General features: G+C 46.3%; 1 protein-coding gene across 1 annotated transcript in view; it reads right to left on the bottom strand.

The window, feature by feature from the left end:
* The window catches only part of SETD3 (SET domain containing 3, actin N3(tau)-histidine methyltransferase), a gene marked incomplete in the record, with an annotated part of 111,513 nt that overhangs the window by 12,031 nt on the left and 73,676 nt on the right, over window positions 1-25,806 (bottom strand). The window contains 3 exon segments of the mRNA XM_077463765.1: window positions 1-38; window positions 9,010-9,124; window positions 13,455-13,513. The exon segment at window positions 1-38 is cut by the window's left edge and continues 37 nt beyond it. Of these exon segments, the coding sequence (XP_077319891.1) occupies window positions 1-38; window positions 9,010-9,124; window positions 13,455-13,513 (212 nt within the window).

Genomic DNA, 25,806 nt, shown 5'->3' with positions numbered 1-25,806 from the left:
TCGCATCGGTCATCCTCTAAATTATAACCGGTAGTTATCTAAGCAAGAGGGGGGAAAAAAAAAGAAAAAGAAAAAAAAAAAAGTAATGAATAAAGATTTCAACTCATTAGATACTATTTTACCTGCAGGGAGATCGTCTCTTTAGACGGCATGAAACATTAATGAAAATCATTCAACGTGCGACTCTGTTCCACCTGACGTGACAGGTTTGGAGCTGAATATTTTATGAAACCTACTGGGGGATCACAAACACGCCGTATTAAGAGAAGCAAAACTGGGTTCTCATTTAACACCTGCTTGCTGCAGCCGTTCTGCTGAAGGTGCCAATGGGAGGATGGGCGCAAGATGGGGTTTATTTCACAAAGTACTTGCAAAGTGCACTAAAGAGATTTCAGATTAAAGGGGAACCCGTCATAACAAAAAGACCTTTTATGGCATCGCAGATTTCCTTTTGTGTGGTTCCATTTCTTGCTTTTTCGGCATAAAAAAAAAACAATGTTTTTAAAGAGGGAGTCCACTGGAAAAAAAAAATTATTAAAAGCCAGCAGCTATAAATACTGCAGCTGCTGACTTTTAATAAATGGACACTTACCTGTCCCGGGGTCCAGCGATGCCGGCAGCCGAGACCGATCGATCCTCGGTGAGGGAATCTGGAAGTGAAGCGTTGCGGCTTCACTTCCCGGTTCGATACTGCGCATGCGCAAGTCACGCAGTTTAATAGGAATGGTCCGTGCTGTCTCTGGGACCCGTGTGTGTCCCAGCAGAAAGCGCAGTGGGACAGGAAGAAGCAGACTCCCGTGGGAGTCTATGCCCGGAAGTGGGTGCAAATACCTGTCTCAGACAGGTATCTGGCTCCCCTCCCCCCTGAAAGGTGCCAACTGTGACACCGGAGGGGGATGGGGAGGGTTTCCGATGAGCGGAAGTTCCACTTTGCGGTGGAACTCTGCTTTAAATTCAAAAAAGTTTGAAAACAAATTTCTTGACCTGTAACCAATCACTAATCTTTACCCTAACCCTAAAAATCAATACTTTTTTTTTAAAGCGGGAGTCCGCCGTTTTTTTCAAAAGCCAGCAGCTACAAATACTGCAGCTGCTGACTTATAATGACACTTACTCGCCCAGCAAGCCCGCGATGTCGGCACCCGAAGCCGATCTCTCGATCGTCTCTCGGGTGCTGCCGCCGCCATCTTGGGTATGGGAATCAGGAAGTGGAGCCTTGCGGCTTCATTTCCCGGTTCTCTACTGCGCATGCGCGAGTCACGCTGCGCAATAAGGATGGTCCCCGCTGTCTCTGGGATCCGTGTGTTTCCCAGCAGACAGCAGGGGACCTTCGGAAAGGGGCGTAGCTTCTGCAGAATCTACGCCGGAAGTGGGTGCAGATACCTGTACTGTACAGGTACCTGCACCCCCTCCCCCCTGAAAGGTGCCAATTGTGGCGCCGGTGGGGGGGGGGGGGTTCCAATGAGCGGAAGCTCCACTTTAGGGTGGACCTCCGCTTTAAAACAAAGCTCCCTTTAAAATAAAAGGATTAATAGTTACGCTTTCCTGCGTCCATGCTGCTGATCTGCGTGGTCTTCAAGTGCTAACCTGTCTGATAATTCTTCAGCATCTGACATTTCCAGGATTGTTGGATGTCTGATCCCAATCTGTGCTCCCATCTGCCAGCCTCTATGCCACTACTGGACACAAGGGCAAGCAACAGGAGACCACCAATTACCCTGACTGGCTACCAGAGCCCCACCAAAAACATCTCTTTGTTTCCCACCAAGCAGTGCTCTGCGCTAGGTGGCTAATCACCAGCCCTGAGTGTTATCACATGGAGAGTATGTAGCCTTATGCAAATACCGACTTTAATAAAGTCAGTATTTGCATACAATTTACAGGTTCATTGTTCAGACTATGACTGAGCGTGGTGAAAAAAGGAGCAGCAACCTTACTTTTAAGGCACCAAAAAAATTTAGCGATCGCTGTACCAACACAAGCGACATTGTTGCAGCAATCTCCCCAGCTGTGCTATTGTATTCTGACAGGGGGGACAGTCCCTTTACCCCTAACAACCCCTACCCCCCTCCCAAGAATACACTGATCAGCAGCCATTAGCTTCAAACACTGATCAGATGCTGGTTTTCCAGCATGTCACTTCAACAAAAGCTGGTCATTAGACCGCCTTCTGTCAGGTAGTGTGTACCCAGCTTTACTTTGCAAGTTTTTCCCCAGAATTTTGGTTTATTTTAATCTTCGAATTGCCCGTAGCAATCATAACCCTTATCTTAAAAGGAAAACCAATCTATAAAAATAACGTGATTCTAAAGGTTGTGATGAAATAAAATAAAAAGACGACAACCATCATGTTATACTTACCTGCTCTGTGTAATGGTTTTGCACAGAGCAGCCCTGATCCGTTTCTTTTTGGGACCCCCGGTGACCATCCTGGCTCTTCCCCCTGCCGAGTGTCCCCAATAGCAAGCCTCATGCTATGGGGGCATTTGAGCAGGCTCACTTCTGGGCTGCGCGCCTGTGAATGGACATTGTCTATCACTGGCTGTGACTGACAGCAACAGGAGAGCAGCTGCTCTCATGTACAATGCTGAATCGAGATGGGGCTCAGGTAACTATAGGGTGCTGGGGGAGGCTGCACCCATAAGGTTTTTAACCTTAATGCATAGAATACATAAAAAAAAAAAAGGATCCTATTCCTTTAAAGTATGAATAAAAGCACAGTGCTTGTGCTGTGTAATTTGTCCCTTTGTGTTACCTGAAATACCTGGCTGATCATGTCCTACCTGTTTGGCCCCCCCCTCTGTAAACTGACCATGGTTTATCATGGCTGCGGAGCCCTGACACTGTGGTCAGATTATGTGCTTCCGTCATCTGAAGCCCTGCTCTGTCTAGCCCCCCCCCCACCCCCTGCCTGTCAGCTCTTTGTCAGGACCTGTCCCCTCCCCCTGCTGAAATAACTTATCAAGCAATCCCCTCTTCCATATTGTCCTGTATATGTTCCATATTAAAAAATAATTAAAAATGCTGTTACATACCTTATTTGCTAGCGCACCATGGCGCTCAAGTAACTGGCCGCCTCTCTCCTCCTGATTGACATCAGTGGGGGATTCTCAGCCCCTCCCGCTCTGTCAGAGCGGGAAAGAGGAGAGATGGCCACTCACATGAGCGCCAAGTGGCGCTAGCAAAGAAGGTATATAACACCATTTTTTAAAAAATAAGGCACATATAAAGGACACTTAGCATTCTGGAAGACAGGGGATAGCCTAATAATAAGTGGGTTTACAACCACTGTAAGATATAAAACCTTCTGCTCTTAGAACCACTTTAACCCTTAAGCTGAACCCTAACACTAAACCTAACACTTTACATCACAACAGCCATTAAAACACTCAACCTCTCAACCCCAATTGTAAACTTCCCACTCCACACCCCCCCCCCCCCCCCCCCCCCCAACACAAACTTGTCTGTCAAAATTGGGGCATTAAAAATCAGCAGATGGATCAACATGACAGCCATGGGAGTAGAAACTTCTGAAGGAGTTTGGCAATGCCATTTCTCTTGGCAGTGTTTCTCTTTGTCCAGCCAGTTAATTACTTCTGATTGGCTGCTTGCTAGAATATTGTGTGCTTGCTAATCAGCTTGGCTCTTTACACTTACTTGTATTGGATAGTCTAAAAATATCTAAAAATATAAAAAGCAAGCATGTTTTTTGCCATTATTATGTGACACAAAGAGACTAAAAAAGTGAACACAATAAACAAACGCACAATTCAAATCTACATTTCACATAAGCTGCACAAAGTAGCTCCCTGTGGAAGCTCCTGGCTTCTGGAAAAGTACAGCTGTATTGACCTCAAGTAAAGGAAGACTTCTGACCCATCAGTGGGTCGAAGGCCAGAACTAGTATACCGCGTTTCCCCTGAAAATAAGCCGGGTCTTATATTAATTTTGGCAATCAAAAACACGGTAGGGCTTATTTTCGGGGTAGGGCTCGCCATTTAATCCCCAGTGTAAACTGCTAGAATCCTCACCACTACATTAGAATATAATGTAAAAGGTATAGGTTTCTGTAATCCAATTGTGTCACATACCTTCCCACAGCGCCACTTGGCGCTTCCGTGATCCGCCTGATCGGTCTTCCCCGGCACAAGCAATGCAGAGGGAGGGCCCCCCCCCGAGATCCCTCGCTGAAAGAAGAGGAGAGCATCAGGGATCAGCTGAGTGCAGCTCCATGCTTCCATGGCCCACCTGAGCTCTCTTATCTGCTATGAGCTTTACAGAGGGAGGGGGCCTGAGATCCCCTGCTGAGAGCTGGCAGAAGAGGAGAGCAGCGGGGATCAGCTGAGCGCGGCCCGTCTGAGCTCTCGTACCGTCTTTAAACTTTGCAGGGGGGGGGCTGAGATCCCTCGCTGGCAGAAGAGGAGAGCAGCAGGGATCAGCTGAGCGCGGCTCTGCGCTTCCATGGGCCGCCTAAGCTCTCTTACCTGCTCCAAGCTTTGCAGAGTGGGGTCGATATCCCACGCTGACCACTGGGTGAAGAGGAGGAAAGCGGCAGGAGGAGGCCGAGCGCCGCTATAAGAAAGCATTTTTAAGCAACTACATTACAGAAACACACACCCTCCACATATAATACCACAATGGAGAGGATTCTAGCAGTTTACAATCACTTTAAACTAGGGCTTACTTTCGGGGTCGGGATTATATTGCAGCCCTCCTGTAAAATCAGGGCAGGTCTTACTTTGGGGGAAACACGGTACATCTGAACAAAAAAAGCGTCTTGGATACAAACAGTAGGATTTAGAATGCGAGAATGTGTTTGATGATTGATTTGAACACCGGTGTGGTGGATCTAAGAAAACTGGAACCGTTGCCTGTATCAATCAAGTTTCAGGGCTCCATACTTCCTCTAATTGGACCCAGGAAGCTATTTAAAGAGTAACTCCACTTTTGTTGAAGAAAATTAAAATAATTCCCCTCTGGGCGATTAATGTATTAATTGCAAGGATTTTAACAAAGTTCCTACCTTTTGTTATTCTGAAGAAATACCCGTTTATCTGTGTCTATGTACAAACCACAGTGGAATAGGAGTAATTTTATCATCTTCAATCAGTTGCTGCACTTTCAGGGTTTTATTGAGGAAAGTGACAGGGTCTGCATCCCTTTAGATGTAATTTCCCTTTGGTAGCATCTCACCAAAAAAAATTATTTTTTGTTGCAGGGGATGCCCAAAATCTGACTTGTATTAGTGCAGACTTCTGGGAAAATCAGTGATTCAATCACCCAAGTAGGAAATTACATTTTTGGTGGGCATTTCATACACCATCTGTGTATAGAACGCCTCCAGGTAGCCATATTGCATTTTACAGAAAATTACAGAGCTGCAGATTGGAAAAAAAAAAAAAAAAAAGGTCAATATGACTTATTAGCTGTTTTCCCCACAAAAGTGGAATTACCTTTAACCTCCTCGCGCCCGCCCTATAGCCGAATTACGGCCGTAGAGCAGGCGCGTTCGTTCGGGCGGTCGTCCCTGGACGGCCTGATGTTTACTTCCGCAATGCGCGCCGCCGCGGGCGCGCATCGCGGAAGTTCTGTGTTCGCCGTGTCCCCCGGGGACAGGCAAACACAGATCGCTGTAAACGGCCAATCACAGCGGCCGTTTACAGCGTGATCGGCGTGTCCAATGGGAGATGATCTCATATGTAAACATATGAGATCATCTCGCAGCGCCGCTCTCCTTCCTCGCACAGACAGTGCGAGAGGGGAGAGATGAACGGCTGCAGCGGCAGCCGTTCTGATTCTGGAAAAAAAAAAAATTAAAAAAATGAAATAAAAAGTGCCATCCGCCCCCAGCAGTGCCATCCGCCCCCAGCAGTGCCATCCGCCCCCAGCAGTGCTATCTGCCCCAGTGCCATCCACCCCAGTGCTACCTGCCCCCAGTGCCATCCACCCCAGTGCTACCTGCCCCCAGTGCCATCCACCCCAGTGCTACCTGCCCCTAGTGCCATCCACCCCAGTGCTACCTGCCCCTAGTGCCATCCACCCCAGTGCTACCTGCCCCCAGTGCCATCCACCCCAGTGCTACCTGCCCCCAGTGCCATCCACCCCAGTGCTACCTGCCCCCAGTGCCATCCACCCCAGTGCCACCTGCCGTCAGTGCCACCTGCCCCCAGTGCCACCTGCCCCCAGTGCCACCTGCCCCCAGTGCCACCTGCCCCCAGTGCCACCTGCCCCCAGTGCCACCTGCCGTCAGTGCCACGTGTCATCAGTGCCACATAGTGCCATCTGTCATCAGTGCCACGTATCAGTGCCATTTGTCATCAGTGCCACCTGTCAGTGTCACGTGCCATCTGTTGTCAGTGTCACGTGTCATCAATGCCACTTATCAGTGCCATCTGTCATCAGTGTCACGCGTCATCGGTGCCATGTATTAGTGCCATCTGTCATCGGTGGCACATATTAGTGCCACGTATTAGTGCCATCTGTCATCGGTGCCACGTTTCAGTGCCACGTGTCATCAGTGCCACGTATTAGTGCCACGTGTCATCAGTGCCACGTATAAGTGCCACGCGTCATCAGTGCCACATATTAGTGCCATCTGTCATCAGTGCCACATATTAGTGCCATCTGTCATCAGTGCCACCTGTCATCATTGCCACGTATCAGTGCCATCTGTCATCAGTGTCACGTGTCATTGTCCTGGTGCTTCAAAAGTGTAATAAATAGTCAACAAGTTAGATGTGTAACTTATGTTCCTAGAACACATGATGGCGCTACCTGCATGTTGGGCCTCTCTATGTGGTCAGGCTGTGAAAAAGTCCCACACATGTGGTATTGTAATACTCAGGAGGAGTAGCAGAATTTTTTGGGGGGTGTCATTTGTGGTATACACATGCCACGTGAGAGAAATAACCTATTACAATGACAATTTTGTGGAGAAAAAAAAAAAATGAAAAATCTTAATTTTGCAAAGAATTGTGGGAAAAAAATGACAACATCAAAAAGCTCACTATACCTCTTACTAAATACCTTAGAATGTCTACTTTCCAAAAAGGGGTCATTTGGGGGGTATTTGTACTTTCCTGACTTGTTCGGGTCACAAGAAGCGAGATAGGCCACCAGTACATCAGATGTGATCAATTTTGTGCGATTCGCACCACAGCTTGTAGACTCTCTAACTTTCACAAAGACCAAATAATATCCACTAATTTGGGTTATTTTTACCAAAGATATGTAGCAGTATAAATTGTGACCAAAATTTATGAAGAAAAATTAATAATTTGCATAATTCTGTCACAGAAACAAAGAAATATGCGTTTTTTTCAAAATTTTCGGTCTTTTTTCATTTATAGCGCAAAAAATAAAAACCCCAGAGGTGATCAAATACCACCAAAAGAAAGCTCTATTTGTGGGAAAAAAAGGACAAAAAATTCATTTGGGTACAGTGTTGCATGACTGAGTAATTGTCATTCAAATTGTGAGAGCACCGAAAGCTGAAAATTGGTCTGGGCAGGAAGGTGTTTAAGTGCCCTGTAAGCAAGTGGTTAAGGGCTTTTAAACGTGAACCAAGAACTCAAAACAGAACTTTTAATTTCCACTCCAGAAACAGCAGCCAAGGTCATGCCCCCATGTCCCGTCCACCTTGTACATAGGCTGTAAAAAGTTAGTCTTTGCCTTGACACGTTCCACTGCAACCCATTTTGCTCTCTCGGGGGCCTAGTTATATAGACATCCTTAAGACCCCTTTCACACCGAGGGCGTTTTGCAGGCGCTATAGCGTTAGAAACAGCGCCTGCAATCCGCCCTCAAACTGCTGCACCATTGTCTCCAGTGTGAAAGCCTTGAGGGCTTTCACACTGGAGCGGTACGCTGGCAGGACATCAGGAAAAAGTCCTGCCAGCAGCTTCTTTGGAGCGGTGTGTTTACCGCTCCTCCACCGCTGCTCCCCATTGAAATCAGCGCTGCAATACCGCCGTTTGTGGCATATTGCGGGCGGTTTTAACCCTTTCTCGCCCGCTACCGGGGGAGTAAAAACGCCCCGCTAGCAGCTGAAATGCGTTGCAAATCCGACGGTAAAACGCCACTAAAAATAGTGGTGTTTTACCACCGACGCTATGGGCGCGGCAGCGTGAAAGGGGTCTTTGGCGCCCCACCTCCACAAATACTTATATTATGTAAATGGCTGTGCAGCTCTGCAGTCCTAATCCTGAGTAAGCTCTATGTCAGACTGCATCGGAGCTTACACGGGGCTGACTGGTGATTAGATGCTCGGGCTTGAACAGGAGATCACCTGCACTCCTATTTATGAAAGGGCCAGGTATTAAACTCGGCAGCTAAGTAATAGCCCCATAATAGTTACATTTTTAACATGCTTCATAAGTTATGGATTTAACATCTCTAATTAAAACCCCCCCCCATGTATTCTATAAAAGCAGAGGATATGTATAATTAACAGATGTATGCCCTATGATAATCAATACATATTAAAGCGGGAGTCCACCGGGAGTTCCGGCATTTTTTTTTTTAAAACCCAGCAGCTACAAATACTGCAGCTGCTGACTTTTAAAATAGTGACACTTACCTGTCCAGCGCGCCCGCGATGTCGGCACCCGAAGCCAATCTCTCGATCGTCTCTCGGGTGCTGCCGCCGCCATCTTGGGTATGGGAATCAGGAAGTGGAGCCTTGCGGCTTCATTTCCCGGTTCCCTACTGCGCATGCGCGAGTCAAACTGTGCAATAAGGATGGTCCCTGATGTCTCTGGGATCCTCGGAAAGGGGCGTAGATTCTGCGGAAAGGGGCGTAGCTTCTGCAGATATCTATGCCGGAAGTGGGTGCAGATACCTGTACTGTACAGGTACCTGCACCCCCCTCCCCCCTGAAAGGTGCCAATTGTGGCGCCGGAGGGGGGGGGGAGGGTTCCAATGAACGGAAGCTCCACTTTAGGGTGGAGCTCCGCTTTAATAGATATTTCTACCAGCCCTTACTAACACAGAACAGAAAGCATCACTTACCAGGCCATTGGTGTGGTTACACATGTCCCAGAGCGGAATTAATGCCAGAGTCACCCGTGAACCATCCTCTGTAGGGATCTGGTTCTGACGCGTCATGACGGAGGACACGGCCCATCTGCACCCAGGAAAAACACATGTTGACAAATGATTGCTTGTGCAGGAAGAAATCAAACTCAAAAACACTGGAGATACAATCTACTGCAATGTGAAAATTTGGTATAGAAATAGTTGCAGCGTTTTTTGTAGACTTCTCCAGCCAATAAAATCCGATTTCTGCCATTACCTCGGCGCATTAACATTCTCCAGTAATGAGCCGGGAGGCTGCCAGACCTCCTCCTGAAAATGCTAGCTGCCTGGCTGTCACAGCTGACCCTCTAGCTTCTAACGTTTGAACCGCTGAACCAAAACAAGTGAGCCAATAAGAACACCTGACTTTTTCAATCTGCATACCTGCTTCAAGTCAGAAAATAGTGAGAAAATTCTTAGAGAAACACTGGGCTATTTTGAAAAAAAATATAAAATCCTAGGAAAAACTTACCTGATAAACCTGTTCTGATTTTTAAGACGACCCCTAGCCTTGGGAATTACATAGCCCCTAATGTAGTTGAATGTCCTAAACAGATGAGCCCGTTTGGTGGTCTAAAAAGGTTTTTTTCTCTTGTTGTAGATGTCAAGTATGTAAACATGATGGACAGAACATTATAAAAAGGGAACATACATCTAGGGTTACTGATAAGAACTTCACTACAAAGCATTTTATGATGTGTTCCACCAGACATGTAGTGCATCTTCTGCAATGCCCGTGTGGTTTACAGTATGTGGGGAGGACCACGTGGGCACTGCAGGTGAGAATAAATGAACATATAAATAATAAAAAAGGCTTTTGTGGACACAGTCTGTCTAGACATTATGCCAGCTGCCACACTAAACAGCTCTCTAGGTTAAAATTTGTGGGCAAAGATAGATTTGTTTTACATTGGCGGAGGAGTAAAATGATGCGTGAGGTTTCTAAACTGGAAACCAGATAGGTTTTTGATTACGCTTATATATCCCATATGACCTAAATGTAGAGTGAGACTTTAATAGATTTATTAATAGCCGATTTAAAATGTATAATAATTTATTTATAATTTAGTAGTATTTTGAAATCGTATTTTAATGTATGGTAGTTATTGTATGTAAATGGAGGCGTATTTGTTTTATTATTTATAACTATAGGATGTAAATATTTCTTTGACCACAAGATGGCAATATCTTTGAATATATGTTTTAATATTCACTTATGCATTTATTTAATATTACATTTTGAGTGTTTACTATGACTTTTGTGATTTTGGACCATCGTAGAAATGAAATTATGAATTGGCATTCTTGAAATTGCAGTCCCATGTGTAAAAAGCAGCTTCCATTGGTGGCGGTGTGAATATATGAGCGATCCGTCGGCATAGTCAGCTGATTCTCTTGGGAACGTCTTCCTATACTGAAACACATTGGGGCTGGACTACAGCAGACATCATCATGCTCCAGGACCCGTGGCTGGTCTTTTTGTAATGCTGCTCTATTTGTTTAGTATAACGTGAGAACCTTTTTAAAACCATAAAAGCGGTGTTAGCGGGTTTTACACCATATGGCTTTTGCCATTCATTTATTGCCAGCCCATTGCACATCTTTGCTGGTAAGGCCTGTAGTTCCCTATGTTCAGTCCAAATAGGAGTGCACAGTGTGTACAAGCCTTTCCTGAACAAGCCACATTTGACCCTTTACTGAACAAGCCAAATTTGACCTGGGGTCTATTACTCGGGAAAGATGCTGTTTATTGTGTGGTGGAGGAGTAACATAAGCCACAGAGAAATATGTCTGTTCACCGAGTTTTGTCTCAGCACAATTTAGGCCCCTTTCACACTTGTGTGACTTGTCATGCAGTCCCAAGTCGCAGGACAAGTCATACCCCATGATTTCCAATGAGTACCATTAATATCTGTGCGACTTCAAGCCATAACGATTTCAAAGTAGTCCCTGCACTACTTTCGTCCAACTTTGATGCGAGTTGAGGTCCATAGACCTCATGTTTACCCAGGCATTCCCTGAAATCGTGGTAAAATCATGGCAGCAAAATCATGGCAAAGTTGCGGTAGTTTGAAAGGGGCCTTAGCCCTTGTACACACAGTCGGAGATTCCGACGGAATGTGTCCTATCGGACCGTTTTGTCGGATATTCCGACTGTGTGTGGTCTCCATCGGACTGTTTCTGTCGGAGTATGCGACGGACCAATTTTTCCAACTTGCCGGTAAATACTCCGATCATGTGTAGCCTACCCTGATGGACAAAGTGCCACGCATGCTCAGATCAAATTCCTAGACCAAAGCTATTGGCTACTTGCCTGAACGTAGTCTCGTCGTAACTAAATAACGTCGTCACGTTATGTACAAACGGATTTTCCAACAACTTTGTCCGACCGTGTGTATGCAACATCACTTCCGGACCTCTTCCGGAATTAATCCGTCGGAATCTCCAACCGTGTGTACAAGGGCTTAGACATGTTGTGTTTTTTTGCATATCCACGGAATGAACTTTGACACTTGTTATGAATTTCTACATGAATTATTTATTTATTGGTATATTTGAACCATTCATAGTAATTTGTATGGAATAGGAGTTTTATTATAAGCAGTGTAATTATTACGATGTTGCCTTTTTTGCGGCATTTGCACAACCAAATCGAATATTTGAAGATACAGTGCAACAATATTTAGTGTTACCCTGAGTAACAGCCAGGAAACTGATATTTTCCAAAGGTGCTAAGCAGTGAAAGCCCCCTTATTTCTCTTATCACAGGTGACAATTATTACACATTGACATAGGTGCACAGGTCCATACAGTAAGTTGATGTGTGTGTATGTGTCCAGAAGTGACAGATGTTCAGTCCAGCAGCTGACCGTGTTAAAACTCAATGACAGGCTGACAGATGCAGCAGCTTTATGGATCTCCCTACATTGTAATATTTATATATGTACAAGGATGAATGCATGGCCCTGAACACCGACTGTAAACCACTTGGATGTGTGGAAAGATACAGGCGCTCTAGTCACTGATCTTTAACAAGCTGGCGGTGGCTGCATGGAGCATCTGCCACTCCTGGGTGCATAACCATACACACAAACATACAATTTACGGGCCTCAGTGCCCATGTGAATGAGACACTGGGGGACAGCGGCAGGGGCCTATGGTATTTGCTGTTCTCAAACTCCTGTGAGGAAGGACAGGGGAGCAGGGTCAAGCCACTTCCCCCGGCGCTGTGTTGAATTGAGGCACTACCGAGTTTCCCACTCCTTACTGACAGAAATGACTGCAGTGTCAATCCTGTAAGAAGGAGCAGCGGCCAATAGCTGCTGCTGGAGGGAGAATTTCCCTTTCCCCTCCCTCCAGCTTGCACGGGGTGGAAAAGCCGATGCTGCACTGGTGAGGAAGGAGGGCAGACCATGTCTTTTTTCTCTCCCCATTATGTTACATGACCAGAGATAGGAGGGAGACACTGCGAGTACCAATCTCCCAGTACCAAGGGGGAAAGGAGGGGCGGCAACAACTCGGGAGCATGAGGACACCCGATGCAAAGGGGGACTCTACTGGGGACACCCGATGCAAAGGGGGACTCTACTGGGGACACCCGATGCAAAGGGGGACTCTACTGGGGACACCCGATGCAAAGGGGGACTCTACTGGGGACACCCGATGCAAAGGGGGACTCTACTGGGGCCCACACTTGCTTGGGGACGCAATTCACCATATTCACCGTGGGCACTGGATGACCTTGTCCTAGCACTGCAGGGGAGTACCGATGCTTTGTACTTGGAAGCAATGCACACAGGTGCCCTCATAGCACTTGTCTTGCTAAGGAGGCACCTGGAAGAAGAGAGAGAGGACTAGTGAGGGACCACCAAAGTGGCAACGGACCGCTCTGTGCAATATCGCTACACAGAGCAGGTAAGAATATCAACATTTTTGTTAATAAAAAATGTAGCATTACATTAAACCCCACAGTTCAATCACAACCCCTCCCCCAAGACTATTACAACGAAGCAGCAGACTAATGAGCTCACAATGCTCTCTCCACCCATCAGCATGTTCTTTGTTAGCACATGTGCTCTGCAGCACACCTGACTGGCTACTAATGCTGACCCTTCCTCTCCCAGTTTGAATGCTGCTGTATATGGTATTACAAGAGGCTAGTACCAATTCATATTCATGTTCTTACCCTATTAGCATTTCTAAATACATTTAGTAATGTTAATGCATGCAACTACATTACTTCTCTTTTATATCTGCCTGGAGCTCAGCTTTAAAGCAAAACGCCAAGGACTGTCTAGCTCATTCTAAAGTCGATAAATGAAAGCTAACCTCCCTCCTTGGGTGCTTTTATAAAGCGATGGAAAAATAAAATAACCAACCTGTAGTCATCAAACGTGAAAGCGTCCTTTAGGGGCAGCTTGCTGGCATTAGGATGAGTCTGAGGGCAAGAAAGAGAAGAAGAAGAGAGAAAACCCATCAGAACACACTGTGCAAAATTTCATCACTTTCCTTCCTAACCGATCCTAACAAGAGCCAAATGAAGCGGGAGGTGCCCGGCGATGTAACGCAGGGATCATCATGCTATTATGTTCTCATACATCAACGTCAACTTAATTTGTTGTGCCCAGCAGCTTCCATTAATCTGCGTCTCCGGATTCTGAGACGGCAACTCGCAGGCAGCGCAACTTTAACGATATAAGGTGGACGCTGCGGACAGGCAAGCGGCCATCATTTATACATGTCAGCCAGGAAGCAAGAATTAATTAGGCATTTCAGCTTACGCTCTCTAAACAAATGTTTCAAAGAAGGTTTTTTTTTTTTTCCCTCTCCCTTTTCCCTCAGAAATTTTAATTTTCAATTTCACACTGTGGCAGGCATCGACGTATTAAAGGGATCGTTCCAAAATCCTTTGTCGCTTTATTCTACGAGTTAGAAAATTAGCAGCTTTTTTTTGTTGGGAGACAGAACGATCAGCGGCTTTCATGAGTACAAGTAACATTGAAGGGGGGGGGGGTTGGATGTACCGACTAGAGCGCAACTTGAGTCTTTGTGGTGATGGAAGCCATTTTGAATGCAGCAATGGTCACTAGTCCTTTATATAAAACCATTATAAAAAGTTGGTCGTTTCTCCTCACAAAAATGGTTGGCACTTTACCAATATACGTTCTGGGAGGTCCTGATGTATGTATTGGAAGCAGCCTTTTTGAAAGTGGGCTGACTAATGTCTAAGGGCCCATTTACTTCTTTGCGGCATGTTATGTCATGTCATGTGTTGCTTTAACCACTTCAGCAGGTTTTAACCCCCCTTTCTGACCAGGCCATTTTTTTTTTTTTTGCGATACGGTACTGCGTTGCTTTAACTGACAATTGCCGTGCGATGTTGAACCAAAAAAATAAAATAAAAATAAGTCGTCCTTTTTTTCCCCCCCACAAATAGCGCTTTCTTTTGGTGGTATTTGAGCACCTCTGCAGTTTTTAGTTTTTGTGCTACAAACCAGGGATATGCAATTAGCGGACCTCCAGCTGTTGCAAAACTACAAGTCCCATCATGCCTCTGCCTCTGGGTGTCATCCTTGAGGCTGTCGGTGTCTTGGGACTTGTAGTTCTGCAACAGCTAGAGGTCCACTAATTGCATATCCCTGCTATAAACAAAAAAAAAAAAAAGCCAATTTTGAGAAAATAAACCCACCATAAAAAATAAAATACTATTAAAAATAAATATTTTTTTACTTTCTGCTATAAAGCATACACACTAAAAATAATATGTAAAAAAAATCTAAATTTCTTTATCAATTCAGGCCAATATGTATTCTGCTACAGGTTTTTGGTAAAAGAAAATCCCAATAAGAGTATATTGGTTGTAGACGCTATAACCTTTTGCGCGAACCAAACGACGGGATAGATTTATGGACTTTTTTTTATTGTTTTTAATTGGTAATGGCGAAGATCAGCGATTTTTAGCAGAACTGCGACATTGCGGACACTAATGCTGCGTACACATGATCAGACTGTCCGGCGGACTTAGCCCGGTGGACAAACCGCCGGACTTTGAAGAGGAGGTCCGCCGGACTTTCCGAACAAGCGGACCTGCCCACACACAACCGGACTTTTGGAAATGAACAGACTTGCCCACACACGGAGGAAAGCCCATTCATTTTGAACACGGCTCCAGGTAGCCGAGACTAGCGAAGGAGGTCACGATGCTGGCCCCGTCACCTGGTATGGACTTAAAGGGGAAGCCCTACGCCAGAAACACAGCGTGGGGGTCCCCCCCAAGGTCCATATCAGATCCTTATCCGAGCACACAGCCCCGCCGGTCAGGAAAGGGGGTGGGGACAAGCGAGCGCCCCCTCCTGAGCTATACCAGGCCGCGTGCCCTCAACATGGGGAGGTGCTTTGGGGAAGGGGGGGCCCTGCGGCCCCCCCACCCAAAAGCACCTTGTCCCCATGTTGATGAGGACAAGGGCCTCTTCCCGACAACCCTGGCCATTGGTTGTCGGGGTCTGTGGGCGGGGGGCTTATAGGAATCTGGGAGCCCCCTTATTAAGATACCGGCGCCCCACCCTATGTGAATGAGTATGGGGTACAATATACCCCTACCCATTCACTTGGTGAAAAAAATGTAAAAAAAAACAAACACACAACACAAGTGTTTAAAATAATTGATTGCACAGCTCCGGGGGTCTTCTACCGTCTTGGGGGGGGGGGGGGGGGGTCTTCTCGCCGGACTATCTTCTGCTCTTTTGCTAGCTCTTTTACTAGCGGAGGAGGCTGGCTTTCTTCTTCGTCGCCGCCCGGGGGTCTTCTTCCGACTACTTTCTAAGCCCGACGTACTTTTGGGGGAAAAAAAAAGTCTGCCGGAGCCCACACACGGGCGGATTGTCCGGCGGACTGTGGTCCGCCAGACCATCTGATCGTGTGTATGCGATATATTGGCACTTTTTTGGGGACCAGTGACACCAATACAGTGATCAGTGCTAAAAAAATAAAATAAAAAAATGCACCGACACTGTATAAATGAACACTGTGGATTCATTGGACGAAGAGAGAGACCCTTGTTTCTGCTTAGCAGTATCACAAGATCTCTTATTTCCACCCTGACAGAGTGGCGGTCTGCCTTGTTTACATAGGCCTATTGGCTCCCACTGTGTCCAATCACAGTGGGAGCGACGTGCCCCAGATCGTGTGCACAAATCACGTACAGATACGGGCTGCCCTGCCGCAGTATATATGCAGTGGGTGGTTCGGAAGCAGTTAAAGAGGAGCTCCCCCCCCCTTTTTTTAAAAAAAATCTCTGCTTACCAAATTCTGGGTTGTGCGCAAATTTTGATACTCACCCACCTAGCAGATCCAGCGTTGTTCTGCAGAGATCTGTTTCTGCCATCGCTGGGGTCCTGCGCTGCCATTGTCTTCTGTGACATCATTGGGAGGCTGCCATCTCTTCTAGGTTTCGGCAGCTGCCTCCCGATGAAGCACCACTAGGCCCCACCCCCTCTCCTCCTATGACTGGAAGGCTAGGAGGTTGATTTACTAAGACTGGCGAGTGCAAAATTTGGTGCAGCTCTGCATAAAACCAATCAGCTTCCAGTTTTTTTTGTCAAAGCTTAAAAGTGGTTGTAAACCCTTACATACTGTATATCCAGTGAAGTAACTGGCCTCGGGTGATACACAGAGATGAAACAAATCCTCCTACATAAGTTTTACCTATTTATCTGCAGCTATCTCTTCTCTACATCCATTCAAAGTCCAGAAGTTTTAAAGCTTGTCTGAGCTGTGAGAAAAAAGGTGCGGAGAACTGAAGTTACACCCTGAACATCTCAGTGAGGAGAGCTCTAAGCCCTTGTACACACGGTCGGACATTTCAACAACCAAATCCGTCGGATTTTGTCTGACGGATTGTGTCCGAAACTGTTGCATACACACGGTCGGACAAAGTTGTCGGAAAATCCGATCGTTCAGAACGTGATGACGTAATTTCGTTAAGATGGGACTACGTTCAGGCTAGTAGCCACTAGCTTTGATGTAGGAATTTGATCTGAGCATACGTGGCACTTTGTCCGATCGGAATTCTCTGCACATGATCGGAGTATGTCCGATCGGACCAGTTTGTCTGAAAATATTTCCGGCAAGTTGGAAAATTTGGTCCGACGAATATTCAGACGGAAACAGTCCGATGCATACCACACACAGTCGGATTATCCGACAAAACGGTCCGATAGGACACATTCCGATGGATTCTCCGACCGTGTTTACAAGGGCTAAGAGCTAATTGGAGGGGAGGGTAGGGAAGGGACACAACCCTCTTCACACAGCAACAGAGCTGAGGCTGTCAATAAGCCGAAGATCCCGCCCCTGTCACCTTTTTTCTCTTGGTGTCAGGAAAACTTGTCAGAAGTGATTCTTGCCAATAGCAGAGGAATGAAGCAGCAGACAGAAGTGACACTTAGCGCTCTTGATTGTGAGAAGTACACAATATAGAGATTTATGCTTTGTTACACTTGTGGTCAGTGGTGTCAGTGGGAGCTTTTCTGAGCAGTGGCGGCTGGTGGTATATTTTATTTTTGGTGGCATCAAACAATGCACCCCTCCACAGTCAGTCGGCCACCAGTCCCACACTTAGCCAATCTAGGTTGTGGCTTCCCCTGCATCTCCTCCTCATGGATATAATAAATGCAATATGACAATATTCATTATATTGCAGCCTACCAATTCTTACATATGATGGCTGCATTTGTTTTCTTTTTTAGACTCGCTTTCCTTTAATTTCACCTAGTGATCCACCGAGCAAGTAGTTTTTCAACAGAACAAGCTCTCCTGCAGGAGTATCAGTTACAGGGATGAGACAAGTCATGTACTACTGACAGGGGTGCTTACAATGATCAGCTTTTATTTTATGTAAAACTATTATTCAAAAAGGGAACAAAACTGCTTTAACTGCTTAGAAAGCGTGAGCAGAAGTCTGGCTTTAAATTGTTAGTGTATCTAAATCCACTAGAACATCTAACACTCACCTCCCCGCATACTGACAACACTAATGTCCAAAGGTGCTCCTTCATGCGCCGTAGACAGTGGCGCACAGGCACACTGAGCGCGCCGCTGTCAACGGCGATATGCCGCGAGTGGCGGCTCCCGTGCAACATACGCGGGAGTGACGTCATCGCGGCTTCGCCGAATGACAGCGGCGGAGCAGCGAGACCCACTAAGAAGATGGAGGCTCCGGACTACAGGGGACAGCGGTGACCTCGCTGGCTCCTGTGTCGGGTAAGTGACACATAATGGACTACTATGCGATGCATAGTAGTCCATTATGCTTTACCTTTGCAGGGAATCAGAGAGGAAGTAAACTCATCAGGGTTTACTTCCTCTTTAAACTACGTAGAGGGTTCTTTACTGTAAGAGCGGCAAGGATGTGGAATACCCTTCCACAGGCGGTGGTCTCAGCGGGGGAGCATCGTTAGTTTCAAGAAACTATTAGATAAGCACATGAACGACCGCAACATACAGGGATATACAATGTAATAATGACATATAATCACACACATGGGTTGGACTCGATGGACTTGTGTCTTTTTTTAGACCTCATCTATCTACTATGAAACTATGACCTTCTAAAAATGCAGATGAGGGAAGTCAATGTAAAAATCAGATCTGCTCATCTACATACCTGTCCTAGTGTCTCAAAAGTACTGAAACCACTGGACCAGCACGATGCGGGATATCTAGCATTTTCAGTAAAAAAAAAAATTATATATATATATATATATATATATACACACACACATACATATATACACATATATATATATATATACACACACACACACATACATATATACATATATATATATATATATATATATATATATATATATATATATATATATATATATATATATATATATATATATATATATATATATATATATATATATATACCCCATTATGGAAATAAAAGAAAACCTATTCTAAGTCTTTCCAAGTACATTTTCTTGCCTACCCTTGTCGGGCCAACAAAGGATATCGGGAGCTTCAAAGGATGCGGCTGCGTTCTTGTTATGCTGAAAAAAAATGTAATCAAACACTTGGGCACGGCTGAGAGGAAATGTGAATATGCGGGGAGGCCTCCTACCACTGCTAATGAAGCCCCCGTGTTGTCCCCAGTTTTACTTCTGATGCATTAGCATCTCAAGTGCGAGGTAATTTATCATTGCTCACTGTAATGTACTCGCTGGCACTGCGTGCAGGACAGTAGGGGACGAGGTAAAAGTGGCTCAAACTATAAATCAATTATGAAACAAAAGCCGAGGCTCAGCGAGCAATTTGAGGAAAATTATACACTGCACGACTGCCAATTGGGTGGGAAATTTCCGTGGCTTCTTCTCCCACCCCCTCCTCGCGTAACCCTTTCATCGCCGCCTCGTTAAAAGGGGCTCTGGGGTCCGACGTCCCTGACAGCTAGTGAGGGATTTTACCCACCGCGGGTTTAAAGAGAAACTATGAGCAAAATTTAAAAAAAACATAAAAAAAATAAAATAAAAAAAAAACCCATGACGCAATCATGATGTAATCTGTCTCAAAAAAATTTTTTTTTTTAATCCCCCCAGTAACAGTTTTGTTACCTGTTGATCCTGCCAGTAGAGTCGTTATTTATTTATTTTTCCCTTTTTTAATTGCTTCAATACGGGGCACTTTCCTGCCCAGGCCAATTTCCAGATTTCTGCGCCGTCGCATTTTAAATAACAATTTCACTGTCATGTAAGGTTGTGCCCAAATTACATTTTTGTCATCTCTTTGAGACAGACAGAGCTTTCTTTTGGTGGTATTTAATCACCACTGGGTTTTTATTTTTTGCTAATTATGAAAAAAAATTAAAAAAGAAAAGAAAAAAAGAAAACTTTCTAAATAATTTTTCTCCTTCACTGATGTGAGCTGATGACGAGACTGCACTGTTGGGCACCAATAGGCTGCACTGAAGGGCACTGATGAGGAGGCACTAATGTACAGCATTGATAGGCGGCACAGATGAGCAGGCACTGATTGACACCAGTGCCCTGATTATCTGTGCAGGTCTCCTCTGTGAGGAGATGCCGCTGATCGGCTCTCCTCTCCTCACACGCCGTCAGTGTGAGGAGAGGAAAGCCGATAACCAGATTCATTGTTTATACGCGATCAGCTGTGATTGGACACAGCCGATCCCATGGGCAAGGAGCCACGTAATTGGCTTTTTACTGAGATCGAGGGATGCGGCATGTCCCCAGAGACACAGCGTGCTGCCAATCGCAGTCGCACAAGCGCGGTGAGAGTGGGGTGACGCCCTATGACGTTGTCCCAGAACAAGAGAACCACCCCGTCATTTGTCTATACAGCAGACAGGAGGTGGTTAAAGCTAAATTCCAGCCATGTTACCCCCCCCCCACCCCCTAATATTAACCACTTGCCCCCCTCCCCCCTTAGGGCCAAGCCATTTTTTGCGTTACAGCACTGCGTTACTTATACTGACAACTGCGCAATCATGCGACGCTGTACCCAAATAACATTTATGTCCTTTTTTCCCACAAATCTCACACTTTCTTTTGGTGGGATTTTATCGCCTCTGCATCTTCAGATTTTTTGCACTATAAACAAAAAAAAAAATCAATTTTGAAAAAAATTAAACAATATATTTTTCACTTTCTGCTATAAAACCTATTCAATAAAAATTTGGTAAAAAATCAGTTTAGGCCAGGGGTCAGCAACCTTTTACACTTAAGGGCCGGATTCGATGTATGTGAATGCATGGAGGGCCACATTCATCGGCTAATAAATGAAAAGGGGGGTACAGAGGTGGCTAGGGACAGTGCGGGGGGGGGGGGGGTACAGGACGTGGCTATGGACAGTGGGGGGTATGTTACTGTGTACGGGGGGGGGGGGGGGGGTTACAGATGTGGTTGTGGACAGTGGGGGGGGGGGGGTACAGGACGTGGCTGTGGACAGTGGGGGTACAGGACGTGGCTGTGGACAGTGGGGGTACAGGACGTGGCTGTGGACAGTGGGGGTACAGGACGTGGCTGTGGACAGTGGGGGTACAGGACGTGGCTGTGGACAGTGGGGGTACAGGACGTGGCTGTGGACAGTGGGGGTACAGGACGTGGCTGTGGACAGTGGGGGTACAGGACGTGGCTGTGGACAGTGGGGGTACAGGACGTGGCTGTGGACAGTGGGGGTACAGGACGTGGCTGTGGACAGTGGGGGTACAGGACGCGGCTGTGGACAGTGGGGGGTATGTTACTGTGTACGGGGGGGGTTACAGATGTGGTTGTGGACAGTGGGGGGTATGTTACTGTGTACGGGGGGGGTTACAGATGTGGTTGTGGACAGTGGAGGGGTACAGGACATGGCTGTGGACAGTGGGGGTACAGGACGTGGCTGTGGACAGCGGGGGTACAGTGGTGGGTATGGATGGGGGGCGCATACATAATATCCTATTATACACTCTATTTAAAAATGTAATCTGCAAAAGTGTCCGTGTTATATAATAAAAATGCAGATATATACCTCATTAGGAGCACCGCTTGGTGCTCACGTGACCCGCTGCCTCTCTCTTTTCCTTGTCTCACAATTGCAGTGGGTGGGGTCGAGAATGACGTCAGTCAGGAGGGGAGGAGGAGAGGAGGCGGCGAGTCATCTGAGCCCCGAGCAGCGCTCTTAATGAGGTATATAGCTGCATTTTTATTATTTAACACAGACACTTCTGCAGATGATATTTTTAAACAGACAACCACTTGTCCGTGGCCCGAGTGCCAATGAATCACGGGCACTGACAGGCCGGAGATTTAGTGGCGGCGGGCCGAGCGCGGCCCGCGGGTTGCCAACCCTGGTTTAGGACAAATGTATTCCGCTACATATTTTTGGTAAAAAAATAACAATAAAAAAAGTATATTGATTGGTTTGCGAAAAAGTTATAGCAAATGTAATTTTTTTACTACTAGTAATGGCAGCGATCAGAGAATTATAGTTGGACTGTGATACTGTGGCGGACAGAAACTGACACTTTTTGAAGACCAGTGACACCAATATACACTGTCACTGTATTTATGAAAATAGCAGGGAAGGGGTTAACATCAGAGGCAATCCAATAGTTAAACATGTTCCTAACCAGAGCTTGAGTACTGTCGAGGAGGTGCTTTCACTAAGGGAAGGCACAGATCCATGTCCCTGCTTTGCAGGAACACAGGATAAATGCCTTTCTCACGGACAGAACGGCGATCTGCCTTGTTTACATAGGCAGATCGCTGTCCTGCCTGTGTACTGAACAATCGGTAGGTGCCAGCAGACATCGAGTCCGGGATCACAACAGCAGGAGCGGGTCGGCGCGTGCACAACAGAACCGGAAGTTTCAGATTGTGTATTAGATATGTGATCTGGTCCAGAGAGGTATATCTATGGTGGGCGTAACCCCTACACCTGCTTTATTCCCTGAGGTCTCTGCTACTGCCAGTAGCAGGTGACTGGCATACGACCCTGAAGAGGACCTGCAGAGCTGGACTGAGGAGGAAGTCTGCAATGAAACTGGAGCACGGAGAGGACATATATTTCATTAATTAATGGAGAGGGACTGGTGGTGAAAAAAAACGTGAGAGATAAATCAGAATAAAGCCAGGGCAGCTAGGAATCAAAACTAACTGCAACGCTCGGGAAAAGGCCACCCGACCTTTATGTGCAAACATCTCTGGGCCGGACATCTAGTTGTAAAGAAGAGAATTCTGGCGGCTCGCTCTGGAAGTCTTTAGGAGATAAAAGTTGAAAAGTAGCTGTGAATGATTTATACAGCAGAGATCGGTGTAAACTACTACAGGTAACAGCTACCTGGAAACGTATGGGGCTGTTGCCAAGAGAAAAAAAAAAGGCCTCCACTTTCGCTTACAAGATGAACCAAATCCTCCTATACAAGTAGTACCTGCCTATCTGCAGTCTTCTCTGCATCTGCTAAAAGTGCTGAATTTATTAATGAGAGCTCTGACAGCTGATTGGAGGAAAAGGACACACGCCCCATCACGCAGCAAACAGGAACAGAGCTGAGGCCGTCAGTCACAGGCTGTGTGCTGGAGCTCCCTCCCCTGACACCATTTTTCTCTTGATGTCAGGAAAACTTGTTAGAAGTGACTTATACTGATAGCAGAAGAACAAAGACAGATATGACGCATTGGGGGGCATTTACTAAAGGCAGATCCACTTTGCACTACAAGTGCACTTGGAAGTGCAGCCGCTATAGATCTGAGGGGGACATGAAGGAAGGAAAATAAACAGTATTTTAGCTTGCACATGATTGGATGATAAAATCAGCAGAGCTTCCCCTCAGATCTACAGGGACTGCACTTCCAAGTGCACTTGTAGTGCAAAGTGGATTTGCCTTTCGTAAATAAACCCCGTAGTGCTCTTAACTGAGACAAGTACACACTGTAGAGGGACATGCTTTGTTCATATTTCATGTCTGAGGTTTACAACCACTTTAACTAAGTTGCTGCTCGCCGTCAAATGAGGGCGGGGCGGTGCGGCTCTCGTTCTGGGACGTCTATGATGGCATGTTCCAAAACGGCCGCTCTGTCGTGAGGCGATCGCGGCCGGGCCATGTTGCTAGGACACGGCGTGACCCCAATCTCTGTAAAGAGCCACGTCTGCGGCTCTTTAACAATGTGATTGGCTGTGTCCAATCAGTGTCAGTCACATGTAAACACAGATGCCAGTAATCTACGCTCTTCGCCTCACACTGACAGAGTGGTGTGTGGCTAGGAGAGCCGATCAGCAGCATCTCCACGCAGGGGGACATCTACACATGTAATCAGGGCACTGATCATCAGTGCCCTGAATACAAATATAGTGCCAACAGTGTCACCAGTGCCCACAAGTGCCACCAATCAGTGCCCATTAGTGATACCAATCAGTGCCGGCTATCAGTGCCACCCATCACTGTTGTAGATCAATGCCCATCAGTGTCACCCATCAGTAACACCTATCAGTGCCCACAAGTGTGGCATATTAGTGCCGCCTCACCAGTGCCCATAAGTGCCACCTCATCAATGCCCACCAGTTACTAGACTTCATCCCATTTCCAGGATGAATGATGCTGGGCATCATCCAATCCCTTGGCGGGAGCCCAGGCTGCCAGGGACACACATCCAAGGCTCAGCATCATCATGCTGGAAATGCTAGCAGCAAGCAGCACTGAAAGATGTTTATAACACCGGAGATGAAGGACATTGCGCTCTTCATGTGACCGCATGGAATGCGTTTGTAATAAGACATGCATTACTTAAATTGTTAAAAATCAGATACATAAAAATATTGCTCGGGTGAGGTGGAGTGGAGGAGCGATGGGCTTTGTTTTTTTAGGGGGGAGTTGGACTTTAAAGTTGAGAAAATAAAAATTGGGAAGACGCAAGCTTTTTATTGCAAAAAGAATCATGCAATTCTGGCAGTGTGACCGTGTGGCGGGATGACTGTCCCTGCGCGTGCACAGGAGGGACATCATCAAGTGCAGGCAAATCAAGACGGCCCAAGAGCTCCACCCGGAAGAAGCCTGGGAGAAGACTCCATTAGAATAACAATAGGTAAGCAGCTTTGACTTTGAGTTCCGCATGTTTTGGTTTGTCCATGTTGAAGAGCTTTTTCTTTAGGTCTGCTGCCTCTGGTCACTCACCAAGTGTCGGTTCACACAGGGGCGGCTTCAAAGTCATCTGACTCTGAAGTCGCCCCGTAGAATGCGACTTTAGCGCGGCTTGCAGAACGATTTCTGTATAGATGTCAATGCAAATCACACCGAAGTCGCTCCAAAGTAGTACAGGAATCTTTTATTAAGTCAGAGCGACTTGAGTTGCTCCTACTAGAATGGTTCCATTGCAATGCATGGAGCGCGACTTGTCAGGTGGCTAAGTTGCCCGACAGGTCGCCCCTGTATGAACCGACACTAACAGGCACACAAAATAGCAATAAGGCATTTATTTTATAAAGCGCAGAGAAGGTGTAGAACCTCTGCCAGGTGTTACTTACCCTCCATGTCTCCATTTAGGTGGATCCCTTAACCCGATATCCCACCTACAACCTGTGCATCAGCCTGTGACAGAAAGGAGGGGAAATCTATTGTAAAATGAAGACATCGTCTGTATTAGCCCTTGTACACACGGTCGGACATTCTGACAACCAAATCCGTTGGATTTTGTCCGAAACTGTTGCATACACACGGTCGGACAAAGTTGTACATTGTACATAACGTGATGACGTTATTTCATTATGACGGGACTACATTTAGGCTAGTAGCCAATAGCTTTGGTCTAGGAATTTGATCTGAGCATGCGTGGCACTTTGTCCATCGGAGTAGGCTACACATGATCGGAGTATGTCCGATCGGAGCATTTTTTCAGAAAATTTTACGGGCAAGTTGGAAAACTTGGTCCGTCGGATATTCCGATGGAAACGGTCCAATGCAGACCACACAGTCGGATTATCTGACAAAATGGTCCGATAGGAAACATTCCGTCGGAATATCCGACCGTGCGTACAAGGGCTTAAAGTGTTACTAAGGCTGGATTCACACCTATGGCATTTTTAGTGCTTTTTTGCAGATTTGCTCTATGACTGACTGGTTAAAGCTTATAGGAGGAATGTTCATTCTACTATGACTCTCCTATGAGCATGTGCAGAGCACCCCCAAGGCTCTGTACTATTAGATGGATTGGGGACTGTGGAAGAAGGGGA

The sequence above is a fragment of the Lithobates pipiens genome, unplaced genomic scaffold, assembly GCF_037356315.1.
Source record: "Lithobates pipiens isolate NorthernLeopardFrog02 unplaced genomic scaffold, aLitPip1_a1.2 Scaffold_30, whole genome shotgun sequence".
NCBI classification, from domain to species: Eukaryota; Metazoa; Chordata; class Amphibia; order Anura; family Ranidae; genus Lithobates; species Lithobates pipiens.
Note: the sequence above shows the minus strand (reverse complement) of the source record. Positions and strands in the feature narration are given on the sequence as shown.